This window comes from Epinephelus lanceolatus, chromosome 17 (assembly GCF_041903045.1).
Source record: "Epinephelus lanceolatus isolate andai-2023 chromosome 17, ASM4190304v1, whole genome shotgun sequence".
Taxonomy (NCBI): Eukaryota; Metazoa; Chordata; class Actinopteri; order Perciformes; family Serranidae; genus Epinephelus; species Epinephelus lanceolatus.
Genome location: NC_135750.1, coordinates 25,562,548 through 25,580,460, shown reverse-complemented (window position 1 = coordinate 25,580,460; position 17,913 = coordinate 25,562,548). Strand labels below are relative to the sequence as shown.

Sequence of the window (17,913 nt, the reverse complement as noted above, 5' to 3'; positions counted from 1 at the left end):
GCAAGCGAAGAAATAAAAAGGGAAGACGAGGCGGAGAAGCGCAACATCCTGCCTTTTAGAGAAAGTATACTTCACTTTTCAATTTTCCAGAGCAGTATCTTCATAGATAATATAATGTTTTCTTTCTCCCTTTCCAGGGAGTGCTCAGAGTGGTGTGAAATAATTCCACTGATAATCTGCCTCCAGGTGCAATCTAGGCTCATGCATTGCAATACATGTACAAGGAGAACTTCAGGAGGAAGAGGAACCTAATCAGAACTATCACCGGACCAGAGAACAAACAGCATTCACAGGATTTTGTACCTTTGTTATCATGTGCTTCATGTAGTGGTGCACTGCAATACTTTCCATCAGTACTGCTTTAAAATGAAGCAGTGTGAGGAAGGTAGGTCCGTGGCTCCTTCAGCCATAATTGTGCAGAGCCCTATCTAGCTGTCGTCTCTCCAGGGGAACAGTAGGCAGCTCAGGGGCGTGTTGTTATATTTCACACTTAATGATGTGCAAGGCATCCTCAGCTCTTATCTGCAGGCCTATTTTAGTCACTGACACTGCCTCTAAATTACACAGCAAATGCAGCCCCAGCAGTGTTAAACGGTTCATATAATGTTTCCTCAGAACCACAATACTGACAAGTTCATACAAATAAAAACAATAAAGTCCACCATCCTACACTGTGCCACCTTGAAAACATAGATGCATACATTAATAACTTATATGACAACATGATAAATGATTTGACCCCAGTTTTCCAACTGTCTAACTACGGTTAACCTAATTCTTTCGATTTTCCATTAAGTTTCGTGCATGTTATAAGTCTCAGAGATCTGCAGATTAAATGCTCAGTGTGTCAGGCAGTTTCCATAACCTCTGGCAAAACAAATAATTACTGTTGAGCCAATTTAATTTCACATTTCAGAATGTCTTGCTGCAGAGGTTAAGTGAAATCATTTTCACACTTTTCTTGAAAAGATTCACTGTAAGTATTACAGGTCCAGTGTGTAGGATTTAGGCGCATCTACTGGAAGAAATAAATATTCATAATTATGTTTTTATTGGTTTCTGATCACCTGATTTTGTTACCTTAGAGAGAGTCTTTATATCTACATACAGAGCAGGTCCTCCTCCATGGAGTCCACCATGTTGTTCTGCAGTAGAACAGACAAACCAAACACTGGCTCTAGCTGTGCGTTCCAACACCCATACTACCATACTATATAGTATGTCAGCAAAAAGATTAAGTATGTGCCAATACATAGTATGTCAAATGCAGTATGCCAAAAATACCAGGATGTTCTACTACATCCAGTCAAATTTTGCAGTATGCAAGCCAGGATGCTATTTTGGCCATTCTGACCCACAATCCTCTGCACAGCGGACGATATGTCCCATTGACTGATGACAGATGACAGCTGTCCCAATGATGGATGACAGCGCATTCAAGTAACTGATGGCCAGTCAAATAGTAATAATAGGAGTATTAATTGTTTAGGTAACAAAATCATCATAAGCATCACAAACAACAATAGAACATAACTATGAAAATAACAATGACAGAACTGCAGATGTAATTTCACTGTCGCAAATATGATATGTTAGAATCTACAATCTGTGCAGTTATAACTTTAAAGTTAAACTACATACACTGCAAAGTAACAACAGCAGAGCTCTCCGGGTTGATCTCTCTCTCCGGCCAACTCAATAAACGGCGTTTGTTTTATCTCCCAGGTAACGGATATAAAAGCAAGAGGGTCAAATTCAGGGCATATAGTTACAAGAAAGTAGTATGTCCTGATTGTGTGCATACTGCATGCAACAGTACGTACTTTTTAAGGGCAGCTATAGTACCTAAAAAAAGAAAAAGAAAAAGTAGGCGATTCGGAGCGCACCCTAGATAGGGCTGTTTTTGTGTCTGCTACCTTAGTTCTACATCCTACAAGTTTCAGTTCTGGAACCTCACAGCTAGATGGCATTAAATCCTTCACACTAGACCTTTAAAATACAGTTTTTATGTTAACATACTGAATTTGTGCATACATTACATAGCATCAATATAATAAATCATCACATTATAAATGTGAAAATATCAAATGAAATTTAAAAAATCCTCAATCCACATGTCACATGTCCAGCTGTGATTTGGAATTTTGAACCAGTCATATGTAAACTAAATATTCATATGAAAATGTAGGATCAAAAGTTGCATGAAACGACTATATGGCCTCATTATAATCCCATTCTGAAGCCTATCAGTTTAATGAATCAGAAAATGCCACATATACACCACATGCAGCGGGGTATTTATCTCTAACTGCTGCGTCATGGGTTGGTAGGTTGTTGCATAAAACGTCATTAAGTTTGGCAGTCGAATCAAAAAGTGTATTGCCCTTGAATTTTTTAATGCCACGATTCTCTGGCAGCAGCAAAGTAGGGCAGCATACAGTATTCATACATAATTAAAAGAACATCACCTCCCTCTGTGCTGGATTCTGACTTTTCATTATAATTTATTGATCAAATGTTTGATAGTATATCCACTGCATATCCACACCAGTGTAACGGCTATACTTCCATGTGTTTCTCCGTGTATCTTTCCTTATCATAACATTAATTTTACGAGATAAGAAAGCTCCATCTTAGCTTGTTTGTTTGGTCCAAAGCTTAACTGTCTTCATTATTACTGTTTGTTTAACCTTAATATTGAGAGTACAACTTGAATGTCACTGTCTGGCTGGCAGAGGTACAAATCTTATCTATAATACCTAAATAACAGAGAGACAGATGCAGGATATGAGAAAGAGATTTTCTGAACAGAGCACTCCCTCGCTGCTGTTTAGGAGACAACTCTGTACTGAGCTTTGATTTTTAATATCCTGTGGGTGAAGTGACCATTCTCCACGCCAGAATTTAATTTCAGCAAGTAGGAAAAATGTGTGTGATCTCAATTACGGTGGATAGGATGCCCTTCTGACATATCCCCACTTTGTGATGCTGCCGGATAAAAAATCCATTTTTATGTTAAATCTTGCCTACTGTAGCCTTAATCAAAGAAGTGCTCGCGAGCATTGTTGGAGTCCTTCAATGAAACCAATAGACGCTGGCACTATACACTTCCGAACAATGCCAAAAAGCCTTTCCCAGCAGAGCTAAGAGACGATGATTTCTCCCATAATAGAACAAATATGTTAAACATCAGTGTACAGTCTGCTGCACTCACATCAAACAAAGTCTATGTCACATAAAATCAGTACATTAGAGATTTCACTGGAATAATGCCATGTCATGATTAGCATTACATGTTCCTCACTGATCAGTAGAGGTGTCATCCAACGCTGTTTTACTTGTCAGGATAAATGTAATGTATTGCTGCTATTTTGCCAAATTACGCACTCACTGCTTTATAGGAAAATCTGGCCCAGTCCCACAAGCTCAGAATGATAAAACCCAAGGATAAATAACGGCTGACTATGAACAAAAAAATGAAAATTAATGATCCCGGTTGGCTTGACTCAGACAGCCACTTTAATTCTTGGGAGCTTGTGCTGCAGTAGCACGTTCATGGGAACATGGACATTTTGACAGCTCCCCGGTGACCTTCACCTGAGCTCAGGGACAGGGAATTATGGCCTCAGCAGGGCCGTCTGAAAGCAATATATTTACAGTTCATTATGTCATTCCCCACAGGCGGCACAGGGTTTATCAAGCACTATTAAGTATGAAATATACTGTTTTTTAAGAAGCAGCTTTGAGTTTTAAACAGGGGAAAAGGCTCCTGGATAAACATCCCAATGAAAGTCTAATTTTTGTTGTTGAAATATTAATGTTGTTTTAAGATTATAATGGGAATAAAAGTACTGCTTTTAAACGCTGATAAAAACCTGGACTGATTCTAACACAGACAATGCAAATCTAGGTAATTTATCCATTGAGTTTCAACTCCAACATGCCTGGCATCATATTATCCTTTGTTGCAATGTACTAAAACAACAGTAACATGGTCACACATACAGCAGTCACTCCTTTGTAAGATTATTATTCCTTACGTAGCTTAATCGTAGTGAAGAGGCTTGTGAAAAACACACCTGTTACAGTGACAGAGATGAGGAAGATAAATGATAGATTACCTTAAACGCTATGGGGAATACCCACAAATGAAACAATTAGTTTCATCAATTATTAAAGAGAGGTGTGAATACCACAGGAGAGAAGAGATGAGGATGATAAATTCACGGTTATAGTCCATGAAAATAGTTATGCTCTAACACACATTTGACTATGATAACAAGGAATTATTATAGACATTATTAGCTCTGAATTATCACGTCTTCCTGTGTTTATTGGCAAAAGCTTGTGGCATAATATTATAATGATTAGTAATGAAACCGCTTATTGTGCTCTTCGGAAAATCCTCTAACAAGAATGAAATCAAGAACAGGACTAGTGCAGCCATTTTGATGCAGCTCCGAGGTGGATCTCATCCACAAGCCAAAGGCGAGAGTGCACTGACGACTACAAACTCATTGATACAGCAGCTATGGATCAAGTGGGGTCATGTGATCTCCCACTGTCTTTCATCGGCTTGTTCTCTCTCTAAGGATGTGTGGGCAATGCACAGGTGATTTGAATCCGAGGAGCAGAGAGGAAAAAGCCAAGGCAGGAAATGAAAGGGGAGGGCAAATGAATAAGAGAGGCGGATGAATCTACTGAAGCCAAAAGTAAAAAAAAAAAAACATCACTTAAGATGAGCAGCAGAAATAGGCACACTAATAAAGGAGGACGGTTTTAAATGTGAACCTCACGTCTCAGAATAAGCTCCGCTGCTGCCATTTCAGTATGACACTACACAGATCTTGAATCTCTCATCTGTGAATTGCTCATTTTCATTTTTAGTCTTGACACTTTTTTTGTTTTAGTGAATTGATCATCAACAACAAGACGAGGAAATTGAAACTGAGACGCGAAGTCAGACGGCAGCAACAAAAAAAAAAGATCTCTGGTTTATAGATCATGAAACATTTCCTCAACAGTCGCCTTCCTCCTGCTTAAACATGAATAAACTGTGCTGACTGATAGCTGCACATTTTTTGTCCATTAAAATTCCTGACACCTTCAATCGGAGCAACAACCAAATTTGTCTTCCAAGTGGAGTAGATATGGTACTTTGCTTGTAATTAAACAAGGGACATGAGCAATTTGTTAAACAAAGATGAGCTACCCAAAAATAGAGGTTAATGACATGCTGCTCCACTATGATAGAAGAAAGTGTTGTACTGGGTACATTATTATGCCGTTACGTAACGTGCAATTCATGTTACTCCTCTGAACGGGGGGGGGGGGAATCACTCCTATTTGCATGAGGAAGGAGAGATATATTCTATGGACATAAAGGGGATGTATGTCTCCCTTTAAAGAATAGTTGTGTCCCTCAAGACATGTTGGTCTTGAGCGTAATGACTCTTGGTGCAGACCCCCTGAGACAAATTGCCACTGACCCCCATGGATTTTCCAGGGCACACTCGATTGGAAATGGACTATTCAATTTCCCACAGGGAGCCTTGCCATTTCCTCGCTCTGCATCACTGAAAAGGGTTTGGTCGGTCGGATAAAAATATTCACAGGATGTAGCAAAGGTGCAAAAACTCTCAGGTCCTAATAAGAGTTTATTATATTTGTTTTTAAAATCAGCCGCTGAGATTAGTAAAGGTTGGTTTGTTCTGTTAGTTTTTTGTATTTAAAGCTATGGGGAGGAATAAGTGTCAATAACAGCGACAAATGCATAGTTCGTGATAAAATTTGAAAAGGCTTTACAAATCTATGGAAAGATTTTCGAGTACTTTATGGTGATAATAAGAGCATGGTCCTGTGCAGTTTTACAAATAAATACAATGTGACCTTAACTAATGTTGGGTATTACAAATATTGTCATTTTGTTCATTAATCTAATGACATTTACATTCTAAAACAATTCCTGTGCATGATAATTACCTTTTTTTTTTTTTTTTTCATATTTCATTCTTGTAAACCACCTGAACGGTGTGGTTATGTTTTCATCGTGTGTGTGGAGACTTTTCCCACACCCTCCAAACCACAAACACATGTTATATTAGTGTGAACTGAAACTGATTTAAATATTTTCTGATCAGATGCTGATCCAAAATCGTACCCGACCTGGAAATCTACACTCTCCAAGTTTTAAACTAGCACCTACATGCATTGAAGGTTAAAAGAATCATTTCCAAAATAGTATCACGTGCATTCAGGTTGAACATTTTCATTTGTGGATAGAAGAAAGCATTTGCACTCACAATGACACATTTAAAAATCATCATGGAGAACACATTTGTCTCTGCTGTATTGACTGTATTCCTCTCCGTATTTACCGGCATACACTACAATGCCACCATGAAAAGAGTCACAGGAAGGACAAATGAATATGTATCGGCGTGTGAGTGATTCCATACAAATTAGTCACACTGTATCCCTTTTCTCCAACATGTCTGGAAAGTAACACACTGCAGACTAACAGTGTAATGGGAGAAGATGAATGGACCATTAAAGATGGGGGGAATAACAATCTCTTTGAAAGCGGCTAAGCCACTGGCTCGCCCTCATAAATCACCCACACAAAGCAGCACTACAGAACCATACGTCGCTCTGTAAACATGCATTGTGCACATTTTTATCTCAATTCGTATTATATACTGAAGGGATAAATATGATTTCATACCCCGTACAGCACATCATAGCAACACCTGACAGCACTCCTTCAGTGGAGGCCGGTAAAATGGACATAATCCATGATGTAAAAGCTGAACTATAGCTAAACAAACCAACATGCAAAGGATGCATTTCACAGTCTACAGCTGAGGCATTTGTATCTCCTTTTTATCTATTATCTGCTAAGATTCATCCACTCCCTTCTGCGGGCCAAGAAATAGAGTTTTTCATCACTGCAGTCTCTCACTGGCATCGACCAGCAATATTGATCTGGAGCAGATCTCCTTCCACTCTACCTGGGGAGCCAGATGAGCCCTGTTCATATTGATCCAACCTTTTTATTCTACATTCTCCTTCGCCCTTTCCTTAGGTTGGGAAAAATATATATGCTTGTCATCTTTTATAATAAATATTCTTTGGGAAAGGCATTGATAACTAATCCGAAGTCTGATGTTGGATTTTGTTATCATTGACGATGTACACGAGAAGACAGGGGTGCTTTTGAAACCTGCCTCCAACCTCAGAAAATCTGTCTGTTATGACAGTTCAGAGAAGTGAAGGCACGCTACTGCTTATCTGATTCAGGATGCTGGCGATGAAGCTGAGACTGGCACAAAGAGGCAAAACATGTCTATCAGAAAGCCAGGCAGGCAGGTCTGATGTATGAAAATAAATGTTTGCTCGAAACAAACAAACCTAATTTTCTTCAAAAAGAAAACACTCTCATACAACTTCAGGCAACAGCCTGAGTGTTTTTCATGTTTCCTTCATTACTATATTTTCCCTGTGTCTGTTATAATCACATGGCTCTGTTTTATAATCCCACTTTATCACATTTATTCTCTCCACATAGTACCCCCTCTCCCTTTCTCTGCCCATTTCCTTGCGCTCATTCTTTAAATGCCTCTCTCTGTCTGCTTTAAGTCCTTCACTCTTCCTGTGTGTCTTCCTGACTCCCCCTCAGCAGCAGAATCTGTGGTAATGTACTAATCTGTGGAGCTTTAGTGCAGTCTTGCCAATCTGCCATGTCAAGATACACAAATCTCACTCCAGGCAATTATAGGCCTTTTTTCTCTGCACTGCAAAGGAGTCTGTTTCCCCATCTCTGTGAAAACTGCCTCTGTGACCCATCAAGTACAATTACCTTGTTTGTAACAAACACTGATGGCCCTGGGGTGGTATATGGAACAGGTAAGCTCCACAGTGAAGGCATGAAAGAGGTAAATTGTTATGTATTAAGTAAACTAGAAGTGGGAAGAATTTAGTGTGTATGAAATCTTTAATGTAATAATGTGTGTTTGGACAACCTGTGCTGTTGAGCCCACCGAGAAAACAAGGACGCCAGTCCCTTATTAAGACTGCTGTAAACAATGGATTTACTGGAAAATCCTGATGGCTGCACAGTTTTGAGGAATTGTCCGTAGCAGAGATGGAAAGAGGACTAAAATACTACTGTGATATAACTATTAGGTTAAACAGCACCTGTAGCACAAAATAAAGTGCATCAACATGTCAATATAAACAGACAAGTAAGACAACAACCTGGCAACCCAATCTCACTTTCAACTAGCAACACTTGTTCAGTGGCCCTACACATCAAACTGTGACACTCTAGGTACCACTCTAGCGTCACTTTTGGATGCTCAGGGATGGTGTGTCAACTTCAAACATAGGTTTACTACCTAAGGTTTTGGCAACATAATGTCTTAAACTTGATGTATGTCACATAACATGTTGCTTTACAGACACATATGTTGCTAAGTTTTTCAAATAATTTAATGTTAACCTTCGGCTTTATATGGCCAGTCTGGTTAGGTTGCAAACCAACTGAACAGGCATTTGTCATTATAACACCCTCTGGCAAATTAGAAAGTAGTCTACATTGGCAACCTTTGCTGATGGCATCATGGCGCTGAATTGGACATGCATTACATTAGTAATAAGCAATATGACAATATGATTAACATAATTTTATGTTTAAAAATGGACTAATGAAGCCACTAGTGTTTGACTGCTTGATGATTGCAGTGAGCCGAGGCTGGTGTCAGCAGCATGAAAGAGCACACATTGCAAGAGATGGGAGGGGCAGAGTGGTGCATACTGTGTTTGTTTACAACAAAGTTCATGTGTTTTGAGGTGAGGAGAGGAGACATGGTAAGAAAACTAAAACTGCACCACTAAGGCAACATTTTGGATTTGTTGCGTTGGTAACCTATGTTTAGGGCCACTCACCAAGCATCTGTTGCCCAGGCTGTGACCAGCACTATCGAGTCCTTACGTCAAAACCAACAATAAACTGATTTTCTGTAGATTGAGATTTGCAGCCTGTGCATACAATTGATCATCAGTTACAAACAACCACCTTCCTTATTATAGCCTTGCAAGAATTGACCTTCAGAAAATAAGTCAACATTATAAACTCAACAGCTACAGTCCACAAACACATTAGAACAAAAAGAGAGCCTGCACACTTTTTTAGCACATGCACACACAATGCTTAGTTTCAGGGCAACATAGTTGTTGCAGTCCTCCTCTATAAAGACAGTCAGAATAATCAGTAAGTCTGCTGTTGTACTCACCTGAACGACATTCTGTGAGTCTTGTCCACCATAATCAGCTCATTTATTCTCAAAGCATAACAAGTCCACTCAGCCTCTCGGTCCAACTGTGCTCCTCAAATTCAAATGTTTTGAAATGAATAAGACTCAGCAGTCACAACTACGACTGATATTACTGTCACACACAGCAGAAAAGCCTCACACACCTCACTGAAGGAGGAAGCTCCGAAGCAAATGAAGAAGGATCATGAAGAAGGACAATGAGTATATTAGCTAGACCCAGCATGAAGCTGTTGGTCCGGCAGCATCCTGGGTGTGTTCGACTTGGGTCAATCAGTGTGCTCCCTAAGTGGTGTACTAAATCAGTAGTTGATAGAGGTAGAGTTAACCTTTTTAAAACCTATAACTTGATACAATTATGATTATCTTTACTTCAAAACATGACATCACTCCTTGTTTTATTGCATCATGTGCATTTTTTGTACTATTCACAAACTGCTAAAGCTGGCCCAGACGTCCTTACTCTGAAACGATCCAAATTAGATTCCGAGTTGGAGTAGAACATTTTCCAGATATAAAAATTTTACTTCACACTTGCCAGTGTCTGAAACACACACCAGAGCATGTTTTTCAACTAATCCTGACATGTCTTTTCATCAATACAAATGTACTGGAACAAATGCTCTGGAGACTTTGATTGGTGATGTACTAATCAAAGGCTACTATTTGAGCACCTCCTGACTGTACAACCAAATTCCTTACTTCTTCTTTAAATAAATATGACAACAGTTATTTATCACACGTTTCCCCTCAGCATTTGTCATGTTTTTCACACTGTCATTAAAAAGGAGCATGAGTAATTATATGTGTGAAATTAGTTTTGTCAGAATTCCGGTGGCATTCTCTTGACTCAATGCATATATGTGCAGCCACTTTATTGTTTCTGTAGTCGTCTACATATTCTTTTTGGATGTAGCAACAATTACACGTCATAGTAGCTGCCCTGAGCAGTGTGTTGCCTGCAGCTAATGAGGGTGTTAGCGCAGATAAAACTGTAAATCAGTAGTTGTGAAATCCTTTTTTTATGTCCATCATAGGAATTTAAAGATATTTAAGGGAGGACTCTGCTTCCTTTTCAGCTTTGAAAATTTAGGTCGGTCAACAGGAATATCTGCCTAAGCTTGCAAAAATAAAGGTCTGCTTAAAAACACTTCTTGAGGACTTCTCAGCAAAAATCTTAGCAAAGATGTGAAAAAAAGAATAGCTGCTGAGACTTAAAACCTGGAACTGAGCATAACTGTGACACTTGCAAGATAATGCCATGGTAAACATTTTCCTCACATCCATGTTTATACCTTCTCAGTGAGTTTCTCTTAAAGAGCTGTTTGAACATTACAAAAATTGCATGGTACACACGCACACAGGATTTGACTTTACTCATGTTTTGAAAGCTTTGCCTGCTTGAGAAGACGGGCTGTATATAGGATGTGTTTATACAGTAAGAACACACTTTATAGTGGTTTATCTTCACAGCAGTAAATCTTCTCCTGAGTTAACAAGATATAGCTACATAGGCCACAGTTTATTTTTCATTTCATTTCACTTATTATATTGGCACAATCATTTTAAGATTGGGAGCTACTGATCTGTGTGGACTATGAGATTAAATCAGGCTCTTAAGTTTGGAGTTTTCATACCAGATGGTGATGATATTACCCATATGCCAAGACCTAGAGATAAACCCAATTCCGTTTTTGTTAAAAATTCTGAGTCAGCTTCTCAAACAGCACATCCACTGACATTTTACATAATGAGAGTCCAGATGACCACTCACTGTAAGGTGTTATTATCTCTGAGTGTGCCCTCCAGGAAAAGTGTGAATCAAGACCGTCAGAAATGAGCACTCAGTGCCACCCTTACTAAAAGACGTCATACTATTGTTTTTCTTTCTTTTCTTTTTTAAATTGTCACCATACAGCTACCACACGGTTTATATCCGCAACCACAGATACGCTTAATATCTAGGATTAAAGCTGAGAAATTGCAATCCTGGAGGAGTCAATGGAGCTGAAAGTATTTCACTGACAGTCTTCCAGGTTTCATGTGAAGCTTAAAAGGCAACATCTGTTGTTGATTCAATGCACACCACATGGCATTGTGTTAGCTGTCAGATAAAGAAGGCAGAAAGTCTTGACAGGTTGAACTCTGACATGCCATTGCACATCATCTAAAAGAACTTGTTGCGTTTTCACTGCAAATGCGCCTTTTGCTTCGGATGGACTACTCTTTGGTTACAGCTATCATCCTAAAATATTAGGCAACTCTAAGTAAGATCATCTCTACACTAAAATGGGAACACTCTCCCAGAAACCAAAGAGATGTAAAGCTTTAAGATTTCAGAGCATCCAACGGAACAAGGAAGTAGGGATTCTGAAACGTCCTTTCACCACCACTGTTACCACTATCATACACACATGAACACACACGCACCTCTTTAAGCTAAAAATGACAATATAAAAATCTGTTACAAGCTGTGACAAATATTTCCACTGCTTGTCGAAACAGTCGTTATTTCTGACTGACATGTGCCTGTACAGTCACATGTGTAACAGTATCTTGCTGTACCTAGACACATTTTACCTGTCATCTCACAAACCTGGCAACTTAACTGTAAATCAAAGAACTCGACACCTACACGGGCCCACGTGGAACCAACTTGCACTGCTATTCAGCATTTTCTTCAGCTGCCGCTTTGACACTCGCTTTCTGCTCTGATACATAACCGTGGCGAGGTCACGTCGCTTATATGAGAGCCAAAACCATACCAGAAAATGAATATGACTTCTACAGCTGGCCACTATGCTGTCAGAAAAGAGAAGACAGGAAAGCACTCCACTCTGCATTGGAATTAATTACTAAACAAGGATTTCATACGTTCAGTTTCTTTGACCATTTTAAAATCCATGACATCTTTGTTTGATGGCTGTGAAACGATATCACAGTCACTAATATGTGAGACTTAGACACTAATTCTATTTGCAGCACAACTGATCTTTGGGAACAACTGACTTAAGGCCAAGCCAATCCTAACAAACAAGTTACAGAGACTAAAGTCACTGAAGCAGAGCCTCAACAGATTTCACAGTAAGAAGCCGGACAGCAGAATGAAAGGATACAAATTACTTTATATACAACTCAAAATGTTCCAAATACATGTACGTCCTGATGATGTGAGGGGCTCTATCAACACTTTCAAAAAACCAACTTAAATAGTCCGTTAAAAAACTGCTCAGCTCTGCACTCACTGACCTTGAATTCCATTTTATGGTCCTCATGATTCGCTTTTATTTAACAAGCATATTGTACACTAGTGATGTGCTATTGTGTGTAGCTCTGTGTGTTCTTCTTTTTATAGTATATTTTCACTCTGTATTGTTTGTTGTTATTGTGCTGTTTCCTTCTTCTGACCTTCTAAGGGAGTACAGATGCATATTAGCTATTACCTATAATCTGGTATGGTGAAATTTATGATTTAAACTGTACATGATCCCTTTCAAATAAAAAATAAATAAGTAAATAAATAAATAAAAAGTAGCCTGTCGATGTTGCTATTTATTTCAAGTGCGTGAGTTGAAGCATCCAGTGTTGGAGCTCTTGAAATTTTGGTCTATCATGACCTTTGCAGTTATGCAGATAGTCAAACTTTGCATAATACTGAACACTAAAGCATCTTACCAAGCTTGTGTTGAAGTAAATGGGTGGTGCTTCAAAATCCCACATACTGTATGTCAAGTGATGCTTTTTCAATGTCTTTCACTGACCTAAACACACTCCTACAGCACTTACACACTGAGCTGCGCTGAATCCCAGTTTAAGTACTATCCATTACCGCGCTATGCCATAAGGACTTCAAACATACGCACATCTCCTTACAAGATGCTTTTTCTTCAGGGGAAAGTCAACATGCCCTGGATCAGACGAGATGCTAACATTAGTATCGAGCTACTGTACATAGCTCTGTCTCTATCTCGCATGTGATTTAATGATTCATACTGTATGCACTGTACTAATGCCAATATACAGTACAGCTATGTGTAGAGCAAACACTGATGCTGGCATTGTGTTTGTGTAATGTGCCGTAGGGTTTGTTTATAAAACATAAAGAAAATCCATGGATTTACCATAAACTCACACACACATACAAAACTCTGGTCCTTATGTGTCAGCTGTATGTTTTCTTTTTACCGGTGAAACCCACAAACCACAGCGGATTAGTATATGTGTGAGAACATATCTTGTTAACTCCTACAATAGCGGTGAAACTGTCACGTTTAATTATTTGACATTTAGTCTCTACATCAGTTCACACAAAACAGGGAGAACACTACAGGATACAGAAATGTGCCAGCAAACATACTTAAACAGCAGAAGCTTTGCAATGTGAGACAGATTGCTGGATATCTTAAAATCATAAAGCAATTTCTCCTCATAACTGTTACCTGGATTGACTGTAGCTACATGCTTACCTTCTTCATGGTGGTATGGTTGATAGGTGTAGTTTGGTAGACAGAAAATAGTTCCTACATGAAACTGCCCACAACAAGGTCTGTGGATTTTGAAGAAACATTCCCGCAGCATCACAAGCTGAGTGCCATCTAGTGCCATTTTATTCAAGAAAAGACAGAAAGACACTCTGCAACTCCCACCAAAAAAAATCCAGATTGATAAGTAGCTCTACATTTAAGAGGAACATTTTTGATTAAGGGGTGAACTGTCCCTTTAAGTTACTATTTGAAAGCATCTGTCAGCTAAGTGTGTGACAGCCTATTAAAGGGCAGTGGCATGTCAGTATCCTCGACAATAAAAACAAGAGAATTAGTGCATTTTAAACATCCATTTAATTTGACACGTACAATATAGTACATCGTGTGCAAACAAACTAGCCAAGGGATCGCCCACCTCATAGAAATCCCCGGGAATGTGTACAGTATAATGAAAAGGGACAATTTCCATCTTTAGAAAGTGAAAGCAATTACATTAGAAAGTACACTAATTTAGAAATAGCCCAGTGGTACCTGTAAGCCTGTCTGCACAGCCTGCAGTTCCTCTTAAGCTGCACATGGCAGTTTATTGTGATGACAGCAATTAAATACCCAGTGATTCGTGTGCCAGCAGTATTATGACTTATCCTACTGTATGCCCTGCTTTCTAGAGCTGGATGGAAACGAGGTTTTAGGAATCCGGTGTCAGTGCACCAGCTGAAAGCAGCAGTACACAGAAACCAGCCCGTCCTCAAGGGACCAGCCATGAAACAGAGGATAAACTATACAAGTGGTTAACGTGACACAGGAGGACCTCAGGGGGGTGGGGGGCTACCACAATACATGATATTCTCACAAGCTCAAAGCAGACAATGAATACAGGCACTGTCCTTGCTCCTAGATTTAATGCTCAAGTGGGGATATGTATTTGTGACTGCACACTACATAACCGGACTGACTAGGTTTCACACTGTACGACACAGGGGACAGCTAACAATGGCCCAAATTAGAAGCACTGCGCTACGTATGTCAGATTTGTGCCTCATCAGCATTCTCTCAATCTCTCCCTGTGGCTTCCCTTCTGCCACAGCTAAACCCAGTGTTTGGTATAGTGTAATGAAAACCTGTAGGTTTAAGATAAAGCCTTATAGTGGAGACTACAAACACCAGTCAGCATCAAGTGTGCTTTAGAGGGTTTAAAAGGGGTTTAATATTCAACTATCTGACGACTTAACTAGTGTAAGATTACTGAGGGCAGTAACTGACTAGTCATGGATTATATCAGGGGTGTCAAACTCCTTTCAGCTCAATCTAATCTTTAATGGGTCAGACCAGTAAAACTATTACATTATAACTTATGAACCACCAAATTTTCCCTACTTTTAGTGTGAAGAAGTCCATTTTCAAAACAGACAATGAACAGCCTAACAGCCAATTTGTCTCAGTTTTTCCACATTTATTCAGTCTACTACTCACTGTCTTTACATTTTCCATACATTTCCATTCCTGTGTAGCAATGCTGGCATCACCACACCAAACTAAAGTGAAGGCTACAAGGAAGCAGGTGTTATTTATCCCCTGCCTTACAAACCATGTACAAATGAAAAGCTTTGGCAGCACCTTCGTAAGAGGGTTGCACCAATACTGTTTTAAGATAGGAGTCTGACACAGATTCTTTTGTTGAAGCTGCTGATTGACAACATTTTGCACAATGTTCAATATCTTCATATATGAACACAATAATTGTTCTTTTTTTCAGGGAACTGTATTCTGTACTGTACAGGGTGGAAAAGCCTCTGAAGCAGCATTTTACATGAAGTCTGCACTGTTTTAACTTGCTCCTGAAACCTGACACGTCATAGCCTGCACAAGTGCATCAGTGTGCCAAGTCATCCAGTGGGCTGGATTGGACCCTTTGGATGGCTGGTTTTGGTGTTCGGGCTGTATGTTTGACACCCCTGGATTGTATAATTTCACCAGTATCATCAGTAGTTTTGCTCATGTATACATGTGACGTTGCAGACAGCAAAATGCCATTACACAAAAAATTGGCATTCATGTTTACAGAAGACCAAATGCCAAGATTTTTCTTACATACACAATTAGGTCAATGGCAACTAAAGTCTATTAATCCAAGGATTTTGCATGACTCAACAGCTGTTACATAAAATGTATAGCTTTGGAGCCACCCACAGGGTTGATTTTCTAATGTCTAATTCAAATCCAACATTCAACTTTGAATTACATTTGTTGTATGTACAGTAAGTGTGTAATGAAAAGACAACTGGTATGCATCCACTTGCCGAACCATAAGAAACGGCTGTGGAAATGACACTTACCTTAGGAGATGGAAAAATCAATCTCTACTAATGGAGAATGGTTTCAATTGTGTGTGTATGTGTGTGTGTGTGTGTTACATTTATGTACATACACATCACCGCAGCTTCGACTTCTAGCAGCAAAATATCTAACATTGCAATAGCTATGATTCCTCTTCACACAGCATAAAGTGAAACCTCACACCGTACACCCACAGGGCAGTTTGATGACTTACCTGTTCAGTTGATGCTTCACAAGTATATGATAAGAGATAGCATTTTAACATAACACAATATTTTCTATTTGGTGTAAAGAAATAGGAATGATCCAAAGCTGCTGATAAGAATTTGCGAGGCTAATACCACATTAAATGCCAAAGCAACAAGAGCAAGCAAAATCAAGACAAATGTTGTGTCTGTATGCGAGTGGAACACTTTAATGTCGTAGTGTTAATTTTCAGATTTGAAGTATTATTTGTGTTTGATAAATCAGTCTTCAATCAGTAAAGCACACACACTGGACATTCAAGTTTCCCACACTTCAGTAAGCTACTGATGATTTGCCACATTTGGTTGAACTTCAGTAACTAACTTGAAAAAATCAAAGTTTTACCTTGAATGCTCAGTAGGGACCTTAGTAGCCAAACTTCCCCTCTCTGCCCTGAGGAGGAGAGTCAAATGGCAAAGATCAGAAGTCCACTTACCCCACAGGGAGAAGAGGTGAGGATCACAGCCAGGATGGGAGGCCCACAACACTATGATCAAGCCTCACCCAGCAACCCCAAAACTCATTATCAGAACAAAAAGAGTGTAGTTACCCCTGGGTGGTGGTGGAGTACTGGAACTAGGACAGCAACTATTGTGTTCATATGCCCATTTTATGATTCTCATGCATCAAGCAGAAAAGAAACATGTGACACAGCTTCATAAACGTGTGAATGCGAAGCGAAAGCGGCACCTACCTTGAAAAGCTTTCATTAAAAGTTGAGAAAGCAATTTTTTTTTTAAATGCCAATGGCTTTATATACTTCACTTAGCGTGAGTATATAATGCCACAAACACTGCTGTCATAGTTTCATGAATCAGAGAATTAAAAGGGTAGTACCTTTACTTTTACCTATGAGATTTGATGAAATGTTCCATGAAGAAAGCAGATTCCAGACAAAAAGGGAGAACAAAAGGAGAGGAGACACCGATAAGTGTCGCGGTCAAGTCGGAAAAAAGGACAGACGACAGGAGAAAGAGGCTTGATGGCTACATATATGTGCAAATACTGGCGAGGAAATGTGTGACAGCGAAAAGGGGGACTAACAAAGGAAAGTGGAACGAGGCAAACAACACTTCACACCCCTGCTCTGCTGCATGATAACGATATGCAGTAACCCCACAAATGGATGGATGAAGATAGAGCGGACAGATCGTCCATGCAGACACTCGCAACATGCATGACAGATGAGGATGTTAAAAATTCAGTAAGCTATTTTCCACCACCGTGCATTATATTATAATAATGTTAATGCAAATGTTCTTTTACTTGAACCACATCATCGTAAAACACCAGAATGTACAGTAGAAGTGAATAATTAAAAGGAATGAAAATATGGAGAGAAATGACACAGCTACCCAGCAGAGTGGGGAGTAGAAAGCCAAATGAGCTTGGAAAAGGGGTCATACAGAAAAAAAAAGTCACTGGGAGAAAGAAATCAACTAGGTCGTTTAAAATAAGTGAAATGACAGCCCATATATAAAGCTTCAAGCCTGAGCATCGCACAAGCGTTAGAG

At 39.3% G+C, this 17,913-nt stretch overlaps 1 protein-coding gene across 34 annotated transcripts in view; it reads right to left on the bottom strand.

Moving 5' to 3' along the window:
- LOC117248330 (neurexin-1a) overlaps nt 1-17,913 on the bottom strand; it is a 286,729-nt gene that overhangs the window by 241,853 nt on the left and 26,963 nt on the right. For 8 of the 34 annotated variants that reach the window (XM_078176214.1, XM_078176215.1, XM_078176233.1 and 5 more), the window contains exons 5-6: nt 17,237-17,248; nt 16,745-16,792 (exon numbers count right to left, since the gene is read on the bottom strand). The exons of 15 other annotated variants lie outside the window; for them this stretch is intronic. In XM_078176214.1, coding sequence (XP_078032340.1) covers nt 16,745-16,792; nt 17,237-17,248 — 60 coding nt within the window. The remainder of the gene's footprint in view (nt 1-16,744; nt 16,793-17,236; nt 17,249-17,913) is intronic. 11 more of the 34 variants (XM_078176222.1, XM_078176224.1, XM_078176237.1 and 8 more) reach the window with 2 other exon arrangements.